Consider the following 21,211-nt stretch of genomic DNA (forward strand, 5'->3'; position numbering starts at 1 on the left):
TATGTGTACATTTGATTTATTACAATCACAACTTTTATCTGTACATGTATGTGACTTTGTTGTTTTCAGAATAGGTTTCCTCTTTTCTGTGATTTCCCATTTCCAACCACTGTGCATGACATCTGTCTGTCCATTTTCTGCAACGGAAAATCACTGTCTCTCAGAAATGTACACCATGCTCGATTCCCCAGTTGATACAGATATTTATCGTTAGTTAAAACCTGTCACTAATCATACAGGCCTGATTAATTCAAAGGAAAGTGCATCAAAAGAAGAATATTTCAACCACGTTAGGGCCACATAGAAGAATACTGGCATTGATTATTCTCTCCTCATCATGTACCTTGTATGTTAGCGCAGCATTTCAAATTCATTTCAGGCTAAATCTATATGCACTCTAGGTTTAATCCTTACTATAAAGGTCATTTGATATGCCTGCTTTATAGCATATTTGGAATTGATATCAACATCAAGCCCATGTTGCATATTGTTCACACATGCAACATCAGAAAAATAAAGCATATCATTGCACCCCTTTTCATAAAAAAAAATATCAAGTTCTGATCAATATGCAAGTTATTTTATTGGTGGACTTTTCAATGAACATTATTAGATTTTGTTGGTGCTGGAGCCTGGAGGCCTTCATGTGAAATATAGACAACTACATTATCGTGCACATTAGAATAAGAACAAGAAAAAGACAAACATGTGCATGTACATGTATTTCTGCTCCAAGTATGTTTATTTCATTAATACCCCCACTCGCTATTTTCACTGAGGTGTAAGAATGTTTGTAATATCCCCTTTATATCCATAATCATTTCCTCACAGTTGAACTATCAGAGCGAAACGCTGTGGAGATCCTTCAACAATGCCTGCGCTTTCATGCTCAAACAATCTTGCACAAATATAGCATGGAGGGTGTTGAAGAAGGCAGGCTTTCTGTTGTGCCCAAGCTTTATTTATTGCCTTTATTTAGTGTCACCAGAGATCAATAATTCTCAGCCGAGGCAAGGGGAGTCGTGTAACAATCAATCGTTTAGGAGGCCAGATGAGCTCTTCTTGTAGAGAAGAGAAGGGAAAGAGATAGGGAGATGCTAAACTATATCTTAAATGCTACATGTATGATGAATACATCTCAAATAATTACATGCCCATATGTTAAAATAAACTGTAAGGGATTTTTTTATTACTGAGTGGCTTCAAAGGTCAAGTTCTCCTGAACCGAATATTGAGTTTGTAAAAATGATGAGAAAAAGTGTATTACACTATAAAATTTCAAGAGGGTTTTGATATTTCACTTTACAGTTTTTTTTTAAACAGGGCACTGTGCAATTCAAATGGCGTAACACTTGGTTTGATTAATTGATTTATCCAAAAATTTTAAATCATGGTTGTATGTGACTTTGTTTTTGGTGAGGAGTTATTCTTCCTTTCGATTGTACTGATCTTTAAACATTTTTGTCTTGCCTGCATAGCGAGACTAGAGGCACGGCTTTTCTGAAGGCGGCGTCAACATCAAATCTTAACCAAAGGTTGAGTTTTTGAAATGACAGCATAACTAAAAAGTATATGGACCTAGTTCATAAAACGTGGACATAAGGTTAATCAAGTATTACAAAACATCCTTCCTGACTTTCAGGTCACATAACCAAGGTCAGAGGTCATTTAGGGTCAATGAACTTAGACCATGTTGGGGGAATCAACACCAAAATCTTAGCGTAAGGCAGGGCTCCACACTAACCCTTTTTTTCTACTGGCCCAACCTGATCATGTTATACCAGTAGAGAGTCAGTTCTACCATTTTTTACTGGTCCGAACCTAAAATTTACTGGTCTAAAAAAACAAAGAAAAACATGAAAAGGCTTGAGTTTACCTTGCCGTCTTTTATTGCTTATTATCCCCCCAAAAAACAACCAACAATCAAACAGTACACACACACAACATGATTAATGAGAGCCATTTGCATTTCTCAATTTTGTAGAGCATTTTTAGTGAGAAACCAGAGCCATGATTTACAAAAGAGAAGAAAATATTTGTCTCAGTAAGATCTAATTTTTAGTGGTCATTTCGAACCAGTAAATCTGGCTATTTCTGAAAAGTTACTGGCCCAACAGCAATTTTTACTGGTCTGGGACCGTCAGACCAGTGCTAGTGTCGTGCGCTGCCTAAGGTTAAGTTTTTGAAATTTCAAAAATTAGAAAGTATATGAACCAAGTTCATGAAATTTGGACATAAGGATAATGAAGTATTACCTAATATCCTGCCTGAGTTTCAGGTCACATGACCAAGGTCAAAAGTCATTTGAGGTCAATGAACTTTAACCATGTTGGGGGTATTTGTTGAATTACCATCAAAGCTCTGGAAGTTTATGGACCTAGTTCATGAAGCTTGGGCATAAGAGTAATCAAGTATCACTGAACATCCTGCACAGGGTTTCAGGTCACATGACCAAAGTCAAAGGTCATTTAAGGTCAATGAACTTTGGCCATGTTGGTGGTAATTGTTGAATTGCCATCATAACATAGAAAGTTTATGAAAGTGGACATAGGGTATATTAAGTATAGTCTTAGGTCACATGATCAAGGTCAGATGTCATTTAGGCAGGCCTGCATTTAGGGTAATTTGGGTAAATGAACATTTTATATCATTATATGAATTTTTTTGGTGAATACTTCTTTTATAGTAGTTTTCAGAGCCAGCACTGCTGCTATATTGAATTGCATAATGCAGGCGAGACTGCCAGAGGCGCTCCACTTGTTCCTTATTGTTGAAACGGATGTTTCGAAATGCATCCTCAAGTACTATATGAATGTAATTATTGTTTTTATTATCATGTTTTAAAAAAATTACTATTGATTGTAAATTTCAGTTGTAGATTTACATTTCATAGATCAGTGGTGAATACATGTATATGCCGAATTACCTGTTAAATTAAAATGAATTTGTATTTTGCAATCAATTAGAATTTTCTTTCATCGAATTGCCTGTTTGTTGCATTGCGCCCTATTTATGATGGACTGTATAAGGGGTAATTGGTATTTCAAGAGAGTAACGTGTAGGCCTACATGTACATGTAATGCCTGATACATGTATTGGCCAATAACAGATTGATTACTTTTTCAATTCCCATGGATTGATTTAATAAGTCTGCACAGCAGTGAATTGTTAAATTCCATCCTCACGTCATCTTTAGCCCACTTCTAGCTTTGTCTGTGGTGATAATAGGTATGAGTAATGACACTGGATTATCTATTCATGAAGAGGCCGAGTGGTTGGTGGCAGATAGGAATGTACATAGTACATGCTCTTTCTGCCATTGCAAGGATATTATTCCGTTTTACGGTACAATGTACACAAAATATGATAGATCTATTTTTTAGTGGCTGTGTTCAAACCATGGTTACATTCAAGCAATATTTGTAATTTGTGAAGAGGCCTGAGTGGTAGATGGCAGATAGGGATCTACATGTACACGTATGACATTTCTATTTTTTTTGTTTCATGCATTCTAACCAAATCTTTTACAATGCAAATTCCAGTTCAGATATGTACATGTAGGCCTACATTATACACTTGAAGTTGACCTTGACTTCCTGTGTCAAGCTGCTCAGTAGTTATCTAATAACTGGGCACGAGTAAAAAGGGATATATATTGATTGAAAATTATTGTTAATGCATCCTGCAGTAACTATAGGGACCGCTTTTCTGATGGCGGCCTCTGCGGCGTCTTTAACATTAAAATCTTAACCAAGGTTAAGTTTTTTAAATGTCATAGTAATTTAAGAAGTATATGGACCCAGTTGATGAAACTTGGACATAAATCTAATGAAGTATTACTGAACATCCTGCTGGAGTTTCAGGTCACATGACTTTGGTCAAAGGTTATTTAGGGTCAATGAACTTGGACCATGGGAATCAACATCGAAATCTTACAAAGGTTAAGTTTTTGAAATGTCATAACTTTGAAGTTCATGAATCTCGTTCATGAAACCTGGACATAGGAGAAAGTATCACCAAACATTCTGTGTGGGTTTCAGGTCACATGACCAAGGTCAAAGGTCATATAAGGTTAATGAACTTTGCCCCTGTCTGAGTGTCAAGTTACATGACCAAAGTCAAAGTAAAAAATAGGTCAACAAAATTTGGCCATGTTGGGGTATTTGTGGAATTGCCATTATTCTGTAAAAGTTTATGGATCTAGTCAACGACACTTTGATATAAGAGCAATCAAGTATCAGCAAACACCCTGTGCAAGTTTCAGCTCACTTGACCAAGGTCATTTAGGGTCAACACACATGTTGGAGGATTTTGCTTAGTTGCCATCATATTCATAACTTTTAAAGTTTATACACTGTAGATCTTTTTAAATTTAATGAAACTTAATAGAAAAAGACTAATTATGTATCATTGAAAATCCTGCATGAGATTCAGGTCACATGATCAAGATCAAAGGTCATTTACATGTAGGGTCAATGAATATATGGTATTATCATATGAATTGTGTTTTTTTTTTAAGATAAATATTCAATAGTTGTTGTTTTTCAAAGTCAGCACTGCTGCTATAATGAATGGAGTAATACAGGCAAGACTGCCAGAGGTGCTCCACTTGTTTATAAATCTCATTTTGCTTACAATCACCATACATGTAAGTTTTCACCGTTGTCTGTCCCCTTATTGTATTTTTGTCTTGCAAACTATGAACTACAGTTATATCAGAATCAAGTGTATATGATACACTATTGACCAACAATTATATGAATTAATGAATGAGTACTGTAGCCAAAATATTGATCACATGGCATACAATTATATCTATGCATCTACTGAGTCCTTATTCTTATTTATACATGTTTGTGTACACAACAAAACGTTTTTTTTCCAACCAAAGAAAAATAAATGCTTTTTTACATCCTCACCAATGATGTGCAAAAAATTGTGGTTCGAACTACATGTACTTGCTATTAAAGTTTTTAACCAATTCTCATGAAATTTGGTACACACAATGGTCTTGAGGTACGTGTTAAGATGTGCAAGATATTTGCATGTGTTGGAAATTGTATTTCCATGGTAACGGGATATTATGGCAATGTTTTACCTCACAAAGGGCACATTTCATGTTGAAAAGACCATGCTTTTTTTCCTATGGAAAATCTTTAGGGGGCAAGAACCCCTTGCCCCTTTTCGTCCCGCTTCCCCCACAGAAAGGAAACCATGCCAACTACAATAACCTTACATTGACATTTTTTAAAAACTGGAAAAGAAACAGGGCACTTATCAGTTCTAAGTAAATGTGGGCATTTTCAAATGGGCATGGGGCACTTGATCAGAGGTGAAAATGGGCTCACTGCAGAACAACAGTGTTGTTGTATCCCCTTTGGCATTTTGTACAGGAAAAATCTAAACCGCTCAAATTGAAATTACAAGCATGTACATGTAGCTCTTTTGCGATATTTTATCTGATTCTTAGTTTTGTTTAAAAAGTTTTCAGATACCAATTTCAAGCAATTGTCTTGATCTTTCCAACCATGTATTTTTTCTAGCAATGAAAATGTTGTATTGCTGGGAACAAAGTGGAAATTTTAGTTAACTTTGAAGTCGATTTTCTCTTAGTGTGCACTGTCGTATGTGGGATACGACACTGACGATATTGATGCCTGCTAACTGGCTAATGAGTAATAAGTATATGGTAAAGCAGTTGTTACTGGAAAAGAATAGATAGACGGAAAGAAATAATTGTATGTTTGTATATTACCAACATCTTCTGATAAAAATTCTCACCCGGCAAGAACTTTAAATGGCAAGAACCAATAGGCCCCTATTTATTTGAGAATGAGATTTTCGCGTTTCACCTCACATTTTCATCATTTGAATACATGTCTTATCCCCTGTAATTGCCATATTCTCTCAAATTGGTATGCAGTATTTGAAGTATAATATAGCTTGTTTATTCATGATATTTTTATAATAACTGAAAACTATTCACATGCATTTCCACCTCACTTCATTGCAAGATTGAGATATCTCTGCACATAGGATATATTATGTACCATTGTATCTTCAGTTTCATTCCAAAATAATTGAACCTCTCTATTTAAAGCCATGAGTCACAATTATTTACAAGCGTTTGAGCCTTGTGTCCTTACTTGCGTATAGGCCCATAATATTTCATACATATTACATGTAGAGGTCTGAATACACATGACCTGTACTTGACCTGCAAAGAAGGAAAGGTCATAATTTGGTTGAGTAGAAAGGGAGTGTGGCAGATCCATCAAATTGAAATTTAGAAGCTCAGAAATTTAAAGAGATCGTACAAAGGTTTTTTTCTGAGGATTGAGAACAATTTTCTGATTATCAGCTCACCTTGAATTCTTCATTTAAATCAGTTATAGCTGAAACATGCAGAATCTGAAGTGGTGTATTTTTTTTTTTTGGGGGGGGTGGGGAGTGTTTTGCTTTTTTTTCTTTCAAATATATACTTTACCCCCCTTTCCCATTCTTGTCTTTAGTATCATTCTCATAGTACAATTTTGCATGTATGTATTGGCACTGACAACCAGATAAGGGCTTTCGGCATTAATTTGTCTTGAATATTTATGACATATTCCTGCTCTTGATTTCATTATGATCATACACAAGACTAGCTGCATTTCTTTAAAAAACACTTGGCTATTTCCTATGTGAATCAAGATTTCATGAAGCAATTTGTCAACATTTTAACTGATGAAAAATGCAACTGATGAAGCATACTACTGATGAAGAATGCTTAAAATCCTTAAATCCTTGCATTTGATTGGTTAGGAGCAAGCCTTTGGGGTAAAAATCAGTAAATCACTGACAAGACATTTCCATGAAACAATAGCGTCCTGGCTTGATCTGCCAAGTAGTGTATATATTTTTTATACACTTTGCATTTAACCCACTCAATTTTTGCCAATTCAGTAGAATATGAATACTAAAATCTGAAATATGCATTCCAGACAATCCAGACATGCATGGCTGGCTTTGTTAATAATATACAAAAATACAATATACATGTATGTTTATTAATTGTAGTTTGGTTTCTTGATGAATTTGAGAGCGGGTGAGCTCTTATTTACCTATTTTTAGAGTGGATTAGCTATGAACTGTCACAACAATAGGAATGCTGCTAACTGACTCAATTTATAAGTTTTTTTTTTTTTGGGGGGGGTGAGTGGGAGATGGACCTTTAAAAATATTGTTAGTGTGCCATCTGTGTTTAGAACTGAAGACACCATTTACAATGAAAGGGGCTGGGTGAACCTCTGGGTCAGTGCTGACTGTGGGTCAGATTTTAGATTTGCTTTAGGCTGTGGTGGTACAGGGACGTGCCGCTTTGATGATCCCCTTTTTCAGACCTAATTTTCAGTTATCTAGATAATCAGAATGACAAAATTTCAGTTCGGAAGCCGCTTAGCCCCGCTCGCAAGACCCCCATTACGAGACATCTCAGTTCCCCAACCCTGCCAAAATTGTCAAGCGCAAGCACCGCAAAGGAGAAATATGAACGGACGGCTTCGCAACTCCCTACTGTACATATAACTAGTAGCCGCTCCTTCATGTATGGCTAGGGCATGCACAGCGCTATGGTGCAGCGTATCTACAGTGCCGCGATTCCGTTCCGTAGACCTTGTTTGTCACACTGCCCAATATATATTTAGTTCCCAAGACCCTCTACATGTACTTTAACCTTTTATTCAGTTCCTCAGACCCCCATTTCAGAGTTTCATGAAGCACATATATAATAAGTTCCCAAGACCCTCTACTTTAACCTTTTAGTCAGTTCCTAAGACCCCCATTTCAGATTTTCATGAAGCACATACATGTTTATAATTAGTTCCCAAGTCCCTGTACTTAACCCTTTTATAGTCAGTTCCTAGTTGACCCCCATTTCAGAGTTTCATGAAGCACACCCCCATAAAAAAACAATTTGAGTGCCCCTCAAATTATGAATTTTTCATGAATTTCTAGTCTTAGAGACAAATCATGAAATAATAATAATGTAATATGTACAAAGCTGTATACAGAATAAATCTAGATTCAACATTGTTAGTTATTTTTAGATTGAGTGTACACTAGATATAGCACCCACTTGAGATTACAACAAACAATACTAATCTTTGCTTTTTGAAACTGGAGACTTTGGCTTATTGTTTCTGTTCATGTTACCTATACTGTATGTTATCTTGTGAATAGAAAACAGTCCTAGATGAAAATGAATTGTATGTCCAATATCGTCCAGAAGGAAGTACCTGTCATTAGGAGGTATTATTCATAATTTGAAGAACTTTTGCACTACATGGGGTTCTTGCCATCTGTAATAAACAGTAGTGTACATTGGGTGTAGGTGACATAGGAAGTGTTGCTTTCTTGCTCAGCTACATGTACATGTAGCTATGTTATAAGCATGTGCCTCATCTGCTACCCAGACTGCCCAATTTCATAACTTCAATGATCTTAGCACCCTGAAAGGGTCTGGCTCTGGTGTGAATGATGCAGGAAATATATTTTTTGTATTTTGATATCTGAAAAAGTTCTTTTGGATTTACAGGTATTTGGTGATAGAGTGGGTGAGTTAGAATTAAACTCCATATACCTAATAGTGTTATTTTACCTTTCCCTTGTTTCTCATTATTAGAAAATTATTTTGAATTCTTTATCCATTCAGTCGTTCCTTACTTCACTAGATCATTTAAATAAAATAATCAATCCCATGCTTTTTTTTTTTCTTCCCCTCTGTCTTATTTTGCAGTGCTGGACCTAAAGGAGACAACATATACGAATGGGTTTCCACCATACTTGGTCCAACAGGTTCTGTATATGAGGGCGGAGTTTTCTTCCTTGATATTCATTTCTCAACAGAATACCCCTTCAAACCACCAAAGGTAAAGTTTCATACATTCACCTTCAGGTTTTTATTGAACAGTTTTTTTTATAAAGGGCAAGGCCACCACAAGTGGAAAAGTTTTGAAAAGGCCCATGGTCTGCAAGACCAATGAGATGGGGATCAAGGTCAGCCAAGGGGACATCTCTGGTCATGACCTTTGATGGCCTGGGATTAATCAAAAGCATGTTACCCATCTCTAGGTGGTTTCAAACTGCCTCGATCATAAGAATCCCGTTAATTTACAAGAACTTTTTTAGGCTAAAAAATACTGATTAATTCCTGGATTCACATCACCCCGAAACATATTTTTCGGGATAAATTCCTGAAGTTAGGAGCATGTGCAGTATGGTCTGATAAGCAGGCAAGGCGTGAGATTCAAAACCACTAGCTCAGCAGCCACCCACGGTGCCCGTGCCCAACTACACGCCGGGCTAAAAGTTCCCGTAAATTGCTTTCACATTGCCAAAATGCCTGCAACCTTGGAAAAATCCCTGCGAAAGTTCTCGTAATTTTGCCAAGTACCTACTATTTAGTGGGTATTTTTTGGGGGGGATATTACGCGTAATTTGTTTTCACATTGACAATAATTACCTGGTATTTTCAGATCGGGTAAATTTCCCGATAAGAAAATACCTGGAACTGACGAACTTCGAGGCGGTCTGAAACCACCTAAAGTTATTGAATATGTAAAACGGAAATGTTGGAATGTGAAATTTCAAAGGGCACTCCTATCTGAAAAGGACATGATTTGAGCAGATAATGTAATATCAGACCAACAAAACACTGAAAATTTCATCAATATTTGACAAGGAATAATTACATTTTGAATTTTGCATTATTTTGCTGAAGCAGTTTGGTGCATGTCTTCATGAATATGCAATGGACAAGCTGATGATGTCATTTCCCCACATATTTTTTTTGTCATTATGTACTAATATTTTATTCAATTGATGTCCTCCAAAAATGAAATATTAGGATTGACTGCTGATTTAAAGTTTTATAGGATAATCATTGATGCAATTTATTTTGTTTTTGTTAGAATGGAGATATAACATATGAAGTGATTTCATGTCACAGCATCAAAAGGAAAGTGGGGACATGAAATTGGTTGCATATTTGTGACTGCATGCATACATGTATCATGGTTTTCACAAATATTCTGAAACTTTAGAATTTAAAAACTTTGGATTTTGATGAATTTTCAGAAATTTGGTATCTCAAAATAGCACAATAACAATAGTCATTAATATAGTTATGTGTAAATTAACAGCTTCGCTGTAAATTGCTCACTCCAAAGGAAATGACCAAATTCAACCTTGTTTTTAACACCATGCCCTGTCCTAAACCTACCCTATTGCAACCCTAACCTGATGTATATCTCGGACGAAATAAAGCCCGGAGGAATTGTTGCCGGAGCATGAGCAGATGTCGTATCACCCATGAAACAGCCCCTGGAATAGTCAGAGTTTAGTATCATCATGGCATTACATGTGTGCTTGATGATACATTGTATGTTGCACTTGCAAGACTTGCCAAACTGCATTGTTGGGTATCAACAAAGTAATTTTGTGGTTTTCAGATTGGTGGTTGGTAAAGGGTATCTCAAAATAGATTTGGTGATTGTATCAGCCAGCCAGGGCAAAGAAAAAACATCTGTGGGTGTAAAATACATATAATTCGATAGGTTTACCTGATATTAATATTTACTATAGATTGTGTCTGTTGTACATGGTTTTCCCCATGTATTGTCTTAGATTAATACAGTTATGCTTGATTAAAACATTAATTTAATCTTTGATATTACAGGTGACTGATGTGGGATGGAATGTTTTTAAAGCTCAAGTCCACCCCAGAAAAATGTTGATTTAAATAAATGGAGAAAAATCAAGCTAGCATAATGCTGAAAATTTAATCAAAATTGGATGTAAAATAAGAAAGTTATGGCTTTTTATAGTTTCGCGTATTATTCACAAAACAGTGATATGCAAAACTTAGTGACATGCAAATGAGAGAGTCGATGATGTCACTCACTCACTATTTATTTTGTTTTTTATTGTTTGAATTATACAATATTTCATTTTTTTACAGATCCGACTGTAAGGACCAACTTGGGTGAACCATATAGTATTAAACAATGCTAATTCCACATGTTCAGGAGGAATTAATCATTGTTTCACTTGACAAAATTTGGAGAAAATTAGAATATTTTATATTTCATATAATAAAATACAAAAGAAATAGTGAGTGGATGACATCATCAGTCTCCTCATTTGCATACTGACCAGGATGTACATAAAACTGTTTTGTGAAATTAAGCGAAAGTTTAAAATGTCATAACTTTATTATTTTACATCCGATTTTGATGAAATTTTCAGTGTTATGCTTGTTGGATTTTTCTCTTTTTATTCAAATCAACTTTGTGTTGGGGTGGACTTGTCCCTTAAATGCATCAGTGACCTAATATAACCAAATAAAACTTCACATACAAGTTCATTTACATGCAATCATGTTATGTTTTCATTGTTGTTGAACAGGAAGAATAAATTATTATTATTATTATCTTTTACCTTCAAAGTTCCAGAAGAAGAAAATATAACTTATCAACCTGTTCATCCAAATTTCATTTCTTTGGCAGGTGACATTTCGCACCCGTATCTATCACTGCAACATCAACAGCCAGGGCACAATCTGTTTAGACATCCTGAAAGATAACTGGTCTCCTGCCTTGACCATTGGCAAAGTTCTTCTATCCATCTCTTCCCTCCTCTCAGATTGCAACCCTGGTATGTACTTATTCCCTAATACTTGCTCTTACATGCACTTTGGGTTTATTCAATATTGTCACAAAAGGGAATTTAATTTATTGAAATAATTATGTGTAATGCCAAATGCTGTATATGACAATAATTCAATGAAGTGTTTGAAAAAATACATATAAAATATGTTTTATGGTTTTATCTAATATTTTTACCCAGCAAACATGAATGTTCCCCGCTATACCCAACATTGGATACATTTTTACTCCAAGAAATCATGCAATCACTTGCAAATCTAAAACCAGTGGCAAGACACATTGTTGATCTGTTGGTCTTAAATTGACTTAGAATTGATCAATGATCACTAGTTTCTTGTATCAGCTGTCTAGATCCATTTCTTGCTAATATTCTAGACAGGGAATGAACCTTCGACTGATCCACAAAACCACCTCTTGTAGTCTTGTATGTTTAAATTCTCCATCTGGATCACTCTACATTGTTCATCCCCAGAGTCCAGTGGACAGCAAAATAAATTTTGGAAAAATTCTTAGATATAATGAAAAGATGATAGATGGTATAAATAAATCACTTCACAAGGTTAAGCAGAGTAAATACGCAGTGATTATTTTACTCTGTTAATGAGTGCAAGCAAAACACTGCTGCTTCTAGTAATTTACTGTAACAAGGCAGAGAGAGAGTTGTTTTGTTCTACAACATATAGTCAGAAAGGGTTCTCAGTTTTTAGCCTGAAGTGTTCTTTTAGGGGTTGATCTCTGGATTAGCAGCCTGCAGGCTCTGACTGGGACTTGTGTATTAAAAGAGCCTTCAAAACATCAAGTTGCATTTTGCTATACATGCCACAGACACACTTTTGTTCAAGTGTCAATTGGGATTTGCTTCTTGCAGATATTAAGTCTCGGTCTTTGTTGTCCTTTGTCTGGCACTTTTGATCACGAGGTGGCGCTGTTTAGTATTGTCAATTGACTGGAATGAGTGTAAATGCAATTTAACCTAGATTACAACCTGCTCTAATACTGCTCTGAGTTTTGTACATTGTGTTTTTTCTATACATGTACTATACCCATGTTCATATTGAGTAATGGATTATATATTTGTCATGGTACATGTATGTTTACAAAGTATTTCTAGTTGTATTATCTGAGTTGAATTTTAGTTTAATTATGCCAGTATACTGCTGAAAACTCTTGAATTTGAAATGAGAATTTTGTTATCATCAGCAACAAATTTGAATCTTTTCTGTGTCACTATAAATTTAAAAACATCTACAGATTTAGGATATAATAATAACATTGATAATTTATAATATAATAGTAATGATGATAATGATAATAATATTTCCTTAGGGTAGCCACTTCAGTTCCAATAATTGGTCTCCCAGTGGGCCCTGCTTTTATTATTATTACCCCTGTTTTAGCTTGCTAAAGCATTCAAGGAATTTCTTCCTACCAGGTTCCCATTTAATCTGGGTTGAGAGTAGCACAATGTGGGTACATTACATGCTGAAGGAAAACATGCCATGGATAGCAATCTATCCCATGTCCCTCAGATATTTTTTTTATAATAGTGAAAAGGGTAATCAGAAGAATGGTGAAGAAGAAATTTATAACTACTGAAAACAAAGATGAAAAGTAAACTATTGTGTTAGGGTGCTGCACCTGCTTCATTGCTACCAGTAAACAGAACTTGAACCTTTCCTTATCCAGATTACCCCACCTTTCACTTTTTGTCAAGTGTTTTGAAGAAATCTTGATCCCATTCATGTTTTTTAAAAGCTTTTCAAAGTAGACAGGATTGATTTGATTATTGATTTTTAACTTTTCTTTGACTCCACAGAGGACCCCCTTGTCGGAAGTATAGCTACACAGTATCTGTCGAACCGTGGTGAACACGACAGGTTAGCCAAGCAATGGGTACAGAGGTTTGCAACATGACGTAGGAGAGGTCTGCTACATTGCGGGCTACTCTCTCACACATTGTACAGTTAAAGGAAAAAAGTTTCAATTTTTTTAATTGCGGGCTGTGGTCTGCCAGTGATGAAATCCCCATTGTTTTTTATGTATTTTCCATGCTATTCACCCTTTCCTTCCCCCACTCATGTGTCCCAATTTTTGTCGGCCCTGTCTCACACAGTTATACAATTGAACCATTTATCTCATCTATGGGAAACGATTGATCCTTCTTAATTTGGCAACTTTTTTTTCATACAGTTAGCTATTAGCATTTGCCCTCTTTCTATTTACATGTGATTACTTTCAATCCCAAGTAAAGAAAGCCAGCATTACCAATATTTGTCAACTCTAAGGTATATACTGTGACCCTTTGTGAACAAAAAAGGGGCACAGTGAGATGTACACGATATGTCCATATAAAGTTTACATCATCTCTAAGGGTGCTGTGCTGAGCCATGTAGCCTTGACATATTGCTGCTGTTCCATGGTTGGAATTGATTTTCATGAATCATTCTGTCAAAGATTGGGTTAAAGATCCTGTAACCAAAAAAAGAGAAAGATACAAATAAATACATCTTCTTTTTTACAGTACCAAGGTGTACATTGTGCAATGCCACCGCAAAGTATCAAGATCTTGATATTGATATTTTGATTGGTATGCTTCTTGTGAACCTTATGCACATGCCAATAAGTCAATCTTAAATCCATGCCCTAATAGAGATAGAAAAATAAGGTGAAACAAGATATTCAGATAAGAAATGTTGTAGGAATTTGTTTGATCAATCTATCAAAGAGATATGGTTTTCTACGCAACCAAGCTTCCATATAAACACAGATCTCTCTCTCCTTCCTTTTTTTTTGGTTCATAAAGTCACATAGATAGTGTCTTATTATTCTGTCTTCTGTTCAACATAACTTGTATTATGGATTAGTCATGCTATGACAATATTCAGCTTTGAGCTGATGTGAGAAACATCATAGTACAATGCCTATTTTTTAAATAAATAACAAAATATCATGGGATCAGCATTATGGATTGATAACGGTTCGAAGGGTTGCTAAACTGCGCAAGGCATATCAAGTCCATTTATCTACCTCTTTTTGATGTGAAGTTATTCCACTCCACATATCCCATTTATATTTTACCATTCATAGATAATTTGAATCCCTCGTTTGATGTACAAAAAAAAGTGAACTTTTGATATTTTTTTCTAAAAAGGAAGAGCGATTGTTGATTATTGGTATGATTTTTACCCTACACATTGCTGAAGGCCATTCGATGTACCACGGTTAGTTGTGATTTGACATTTAGTTGTAAAGGAGGATTCTAATTCTATAAAACAATCAACTGGACATAACAACCGTGTCTTGTTGCAATATAGAATGTGTTTTGGACCATTCAGTATTGAATAACGATAAAGCAAAGTGTCATTGAAGGATTTTTCTCCCTTTTCCTGGTATTATTTTTTGTTTGCCTTAATGTACTTCCCAGTCTCTTTAGCTTTGACCACTTCCTGGCTAATGTGATAATTCAAGCCAACAATTCCACTGGTAGACCACATAATGATGTACAGCGTATACTCTGTCAGTAATTATCATATCTTAGGATTTTTTTTCACATTTTAAAAATATTTCAAAGTGTTCTTGCATGTTTATTGTCATATTGAACGAAAGATTAATTGTTGATATACCGGGCCTTTTAAAAGACATAGTTTAAAATCAGTCGTTAATCTCCTTGTCTGTCTATTAAACTTTTCATATTAACTCGTCAGAATGTTCTACAATGTATGATTAAGCACTAATATCTACACTGGAACTATTTCATAAAACTGTTCATAGAGTAATATACATAACTTTATAAAAGAATGGAATGTGATGAATTATGAACCAAAATGCGAGCTTGAAAAAAAAAAATCTTGATTTTTTTTCAAGATGTATTTAACTACAACTGTATGTGCTGGTATTCAGGCAGCAAAACACATTTTGATTGCAATTAATGCAGTTGATACACACATTTGGCTTGTCATAAGTCGGTCATTTGTAGAGTGATTCATCCTTGGCAGCTTCATGAAATACCATTAGGTTCTAATTGATTTGACATGATACAATATCTTACTTGTATATTATATCCTTTTGTGCTGATGTCCTACATGTATTTTTAAGTGATTATGTGATTACAGAATGCGCAGCTCAAAAGAAGGTGAAACAGTCAATAGTGAAATTCTTGCCAAATGAATGTTTTATTCCTTCAAGCCAATCAATGCATATATTCTGAAAACACTTAGAGATCACACACTTCTCCACAGTATGAGGAATTAATATTTGCTTGGAGATAAATAGAGGAATATCTTTTGAGACCTTTTAAAATCTCTTGATACATTTAGTGCTTGTATGACTCAGCCATACTCCCAAAATGACTCCACAGTCCACACCAACTCAAATCCACTGCTCCATGAACAAAGAAGGCTAATACTAAACTGTCTCTTAATGTTATGAATCTAGGTCTCTGATTGGTCAAAGTTATAAAATCCGATATCGACTGTCTGGCAATATAGTTACCCTGTACACATAGAATCAGGAATTACCATGCTTGTCAACTTTCAGTCATAGACCCATTCTCATTAATTCCCTAAAACTAGTTTAACGTATAATTAGAAAGGTCGAAGCGGTCTTGGAAGTTATTTTTCAAACCAAACCACCTTGCGCTTTAGTTTTCAAGATCGCTTTGCCTCGTTAAACCGCTTATAGCGTAAGTGAGGACACAACCATTCTTTGGGAAGTGATCTTCACACATTTTAAGTGCGCTACGCTACACAGTACACACTGTGTTTAGAATGTCTACACTGCGGTTTTGAATTTTATGCAAAACATGTCACCCCACTGAGAGCGTTCCCATACCAACAAGGCCACTTTACATGAAGTGGTTTTGAAAACCGCTTTCGGCTGATCAAATGGGAACGCAAGCAAGGTGATCTTCCAAACTGGTTTCCTGGACCGGTTTTCAGTAAACTGGTTTTTAAAAGTATGATGAGAATGGTGTCATATTTTGCCTGCATTTCCCCAAACTTCTCCATATATGCATTTAGGACACTTTTCCAAACAGTTGTGCTATAGATTGACAGTATACTTGTAATGACTGCTTCTTAACAGCTTTCACACAGGACTTTATATTGTGTTGTACTGAAGGCTTAAACAATTAAAATCATGTATATCCGTCAATCCATGTACATGTACCCCTTTCATCAATTGCTAAAGGTGATATTAAAGAACAATATGTACCTTGGATGAGATGGGTTTTTTCTTGTCCTCAATGTTTTGTTTGAGTGTACACTGTTATTCTTCATTGTTTAGCAGTTTGGTCAGTATGTTAGTATGACCTTGCTCTTGGTAGATTCATTTAGGTGCTATAGATGGGAATTTTTATTGTCTAGACCTTGTAACTTTAGTAGAAATTTTGAGGCATTGAAAATTCATACAAATCTTTCAGATGTGGGAATTCTTTTAATTGCAACTCAGCAGCGAGTGCAAACTTTGTGTAACTTTGCCATCAAAGGAAGTTTGTCTTATGGTTGTTTCCTTTATTTCCTTTATTACTTATTTACTTATGTATGATGATTTTGTATGGATGATAACTTATCCTGAGTGACAAACCTGAGTGTTTTATACCTGTGAATTAACTGAATCATTTAACAAGGGTTACAATGTCTCACCAAAAAAGGGTTATTATTAAAGTTGATTGAGGAGCCCTGTAATCTCATGATGAAATTATTGAAACCACCTACTGTCTGCTTCTTCAGTGCAAATGATAGCGTATTTTAGCATCCATGTAGCATGACGCAGACGCTTTCTGCAATGTTCAGAGTTCTATTGAAAATGCCCATCAAATCACAATTGACAAATTAGAGGTCATTCTCGAAAGTTGTGGACCGGCACGGACCGGACAAAAATTGCAAATATGACTTTTGCCCAGAGTCCAGGATGAAACTGCTGTTTTTGATTCGCTAATTGTTGACAAAGACTGCTTTGATATGAAGGGCTTTTGACAATAGATTATCAGTGTTATAGAAAGCGTCTAGGAAGTGATTGCTAAAATGCCTTAGTCTCAAGTTCTGATCAAGATTGTTTAGGGTCCTGATGCATAAAAGTTAATATAATGGTAACTACATGTCATCAAATGAATGGTACATGTAACTTTCATGGTAACAATGCTCAACAGCCAATCAAAGTAAAGGATTCCATGTCAGTTTATCTACCATTAGAATGGCAAAGTGACCATTATATTTATGTGCAGTGGGGTCCAGATTAGAACTTATGATGAGATACATGTATTACTTTGAAAACTTGGCTGATGAAAATGGCCCTTCTGTGTCTCTTAAAATGCATGCCAATGAGTGTTAAAATCAAAATAATATGGACAAAACAACTGGACTGCAATAACCAATGCTAGTTGTTAACCCATTGCAGGGAATAGTTTTCCTGGTATCGCATCGCATTTTGTAAAGTCTGCTATGCAAAAATTCTTTTGTATAGCATATTTTTACATGTATAAGACTATATAGTTAAAGAGCTTTTCTCTTATGACCAAAAATGCTATTCAAATTTGTAAAGCAAAATTATTCCCTGGCCTCCTTGAGTTGGGAGATGAATTTATAAATTCTTTGGAAATTACAGAATTCAGTAGTCAAAAGGTTTAACAGATTCAATGTAGGAAGCGACTGTATTGTGTCCCTCCTTTTAGTGAAATCAGACAATTAGCACCAGCATTTTCTACTTTTGATCATTATTTTTTTTTGTTTTTCACAAAACAGCACATGGTTGACTGGATTGACTGTAACACTAAACATGTGAAAATGTTAATTTAGTTGACCGTTATTCCTCACCCGAAACAGTATTTTATACAGGCCTACTGATTCAAAAGCAGGCTTTGAAGTGGTCATAAATTATTTCAGCGTACAAAACTCTGTATGCATCATTGTTCTTGTGGATCTATCTGTGTAGGCACTCAGCACTTCAATGTTAGCTCATGATGAATATTTTTGGTCAGATTCTATAATGCTTGTGTGCTGGGGAATTCAAATGATAAAGACACCTTTGTAATGATGGAAAATATGCAAATATTTATGTGTATATACTGAATGTAGTTTATTAATCAAGTTTGATAATTACTGACAGATTAAAAAGGCATTTTAAAAGAAATCATATGGTACAGAAAGCTAGTGTTTTGAAATGTAGATGATAGCAATTTATGCCTTTGGATGTAGAGCGGAGTGTAGAAATTTTTATGTGTTTTCAGTAGTGTAAACAGGTGACAGCTCAGAAGTATATGTACATGTAATGCACAGCCACGTGAAAACAATATGTACTTCCCACTGTACTGAAACTATGTTGTGTATTACTCTGTATGCTCACATATTTTGGATAATTGAGTAAAAGACAATTGCTAGTGATGCAAGTAAAAAAAATAATTGCTAGTGATGTAAATCAATCTTTCAGTTGTATCTGTCAAATGATTTGATATTTATTGCTCAATATCATTTCCAATGAATTTGAATATTGTTCACTGTCACAACTTATTCCACGATCAAACATGTTATTGGTATGTTAAGTTGTTTTAATGGTAAATGTAAGTCGAAAGGTAAAGCAGTATGTGGAAAGACTGGATGTGATTTTGAGTGTGATGATATGAAATCAAGAGGTTGTTTGGTGAGCAGTACACAACACAACATAGATTGTTGTTTAAGATTCATGTATGTTGTATAGTTTTACTGGGAGGGGGGGGTGAAAGAGAGAGAGAGTATGAGTGTGTCTGTCTGTAAGGAAGAGTGGATGGGGTGTGTGTGAGTGTGTGTGGTTGTGTATGGTTTTGAGCGTACAGATATGTTATTGCACGTTTGTGGATGTGTATGTGGGTATGAGTGTCTTCTTTGAAAATCTATCACTAAGAATTTTATACCGCAGGGAAGACGTGAATCATCAGACAAATTTTAATTTGAGTAGTCTTGAAAAGAAGTTGTTGTCACCTTAAACAAGATGAGGAGAAATTGTAAGTGCTACAGGTATTTTGAATATTGGAGAAGAAAATGTTAGCACTTGAATATTTTTTTTTGTTTGGTTCAATGTTTCTACAGAATCATGTTCTCATTTCACTTTGTGAAATTGTAATATGTCATTTTATGTCACTCGTTAACCATGTAGAATAAATGCACATGGAACATAAAGATATTCAAAGTCTGAAACTTTTGTCATTTGATTTTTAAGGTCAACATGTTTAATGAAAGTGGATGGATGGTGCTTGGGCATGGAAATTCTCTGGCAACCTCCCCCCTCCTCTCCTTGTAAAATAGTACAGTTAAAACAGTAAATTCAGTTATGACATGGATAATAATCTGCCTGTACACCATTAACAGGTTGATGTTTAATACCAATGGCAACTGGAAGCAAGAAACCATGTAAGAAAAAAGTATTGACCCCCCCCCCCCTTTAACTCATAAATCAATTATATATCAATTTGGGCCATCTTACCTGCCACTTCCCCTATCTAAATGTCCAAGCATCATCCCAATTTGATAAAGTATTCCATTAAATTCACATGTGAGAAGTGAATGGACAGTGGTGGATCCAGAAATTTTAAGGCAATAGGGGCACAAATGGAAAATTTTACGAGCAGACGTGGGGCCATCACCGCCTATGGGTGTAATTCCAGTCACAATAGATTCTAGTAAGGCTAAACAAAAATGGAGAGATATAAAAGGGTGATCAACCAATGCTTTAGGGTAGTGTTTTCACTTGTGAATGGAAGTGCCCCCCCCCCTCCCCCGGATTCTATTATGATTTTTTTGTGAATGAATTAATGCTGCTATATAAAATTGCGTAATGCCAGTGTGCCCCCCCCACCTGTTTACGCTTCTCGTATCATACTGCTTCATGTTGCTTTGTTATGGAAATCCGTATATAAAAAGATACAAAGCATGTAGCTAGGCCTATGGTTTTGGAGACGCCAAACTGCGAGGCCGACCTTTTCAGCTGTCTTTTGACATTCACAAAAAATACCAAGAGGTGGCGCTATACAACCCCACAAGTGAGCAAATTTTCCCTCTGTATGTGGGAGGTAGTTATTATCCCTCAAATTTGACTTGTATCCCCGCTTGTAGCTGATTCTGATTTTAACTATCCTATGGTTTAATCATCTATGACATAGCTTTAGATAATTTTGGTTTGATCTTGTAATAGAATAAAATAATTCTTGCCCCTCCACCCCCCCTCCGAATCGTTGGTGGTGGGAGGTATTGATTCGTTTTTTTAATTATTATTCACGGGGAGGGGGTCAATAGAATATCATATCACCGTTTTACGCAATCAGTGAGATATGATTCTTGTTCATTCTTTTAAGAAATTCTTAATAATGTACACTTTAATGTATGTGCATCATACACTCTTAAAATAAAGTTAGTCAGCTGCGTGCAACTGATATGTCTGAGATATTTTCTAATCAGGAATAACTCTGTTGTAGTAAAATATGACGAGAATAACAGTTGCACCCAGCTGACCCTATATTAACTGGTCATTTTATTTCT

The 21,211-nt window shown here is 35.5% G+C and overlaps 1 protein-coding gene across 1 annotated transcript in view; it reads left to right on the forward strand.

The window, feature by feature from the left end:
• The window catches only part of LOC121423683 (ubiquitin-conjugating enzyme E2 E1-like), a 41,910-nt gene extending 22,051 nt beyond the window's left edge, over nucleotides 1-19,859 (forward strand). The window contains exons 4-6 of the mRNA XM_041619115.1: nucleotides 8,777-8,909; nucleotides 11,547-11,694; nucleotides 13,522-19,859. Coding sequence (XP_041475049.1) covers nucleotides 8,777-8,909; nucleotides 11,547-11,694; nucleotides 13,522-13,619 — 379 coding nt within the window. The 3' untranslated portion in view covers nucleotides 13,620-19,859. The remainder of the gene's footprint in view (nucleotides 1-8,776; nucleotides 8,910-11,546; nucleotides 11,695-13,521) is intronic.
• The last annotated feature ends 1,352 nt before the right edge of the window (nucleotides 19,860-21,211 follow it).

This window comes from Lytechinus variegatus, chromosome 1 (genome assembly GCF_018143015.1).
Source record: "Lytechinus variegatus isolate NC3 chromosome 1, Lvar_3.0, whole genome shotgun sequence".
NCBI lineage: Eukaryota > Metazoa > Echinodermata > Echinoidea > Temnopleuroida > Toxopneustidae > Lytechinus > Lytechinus variegatus.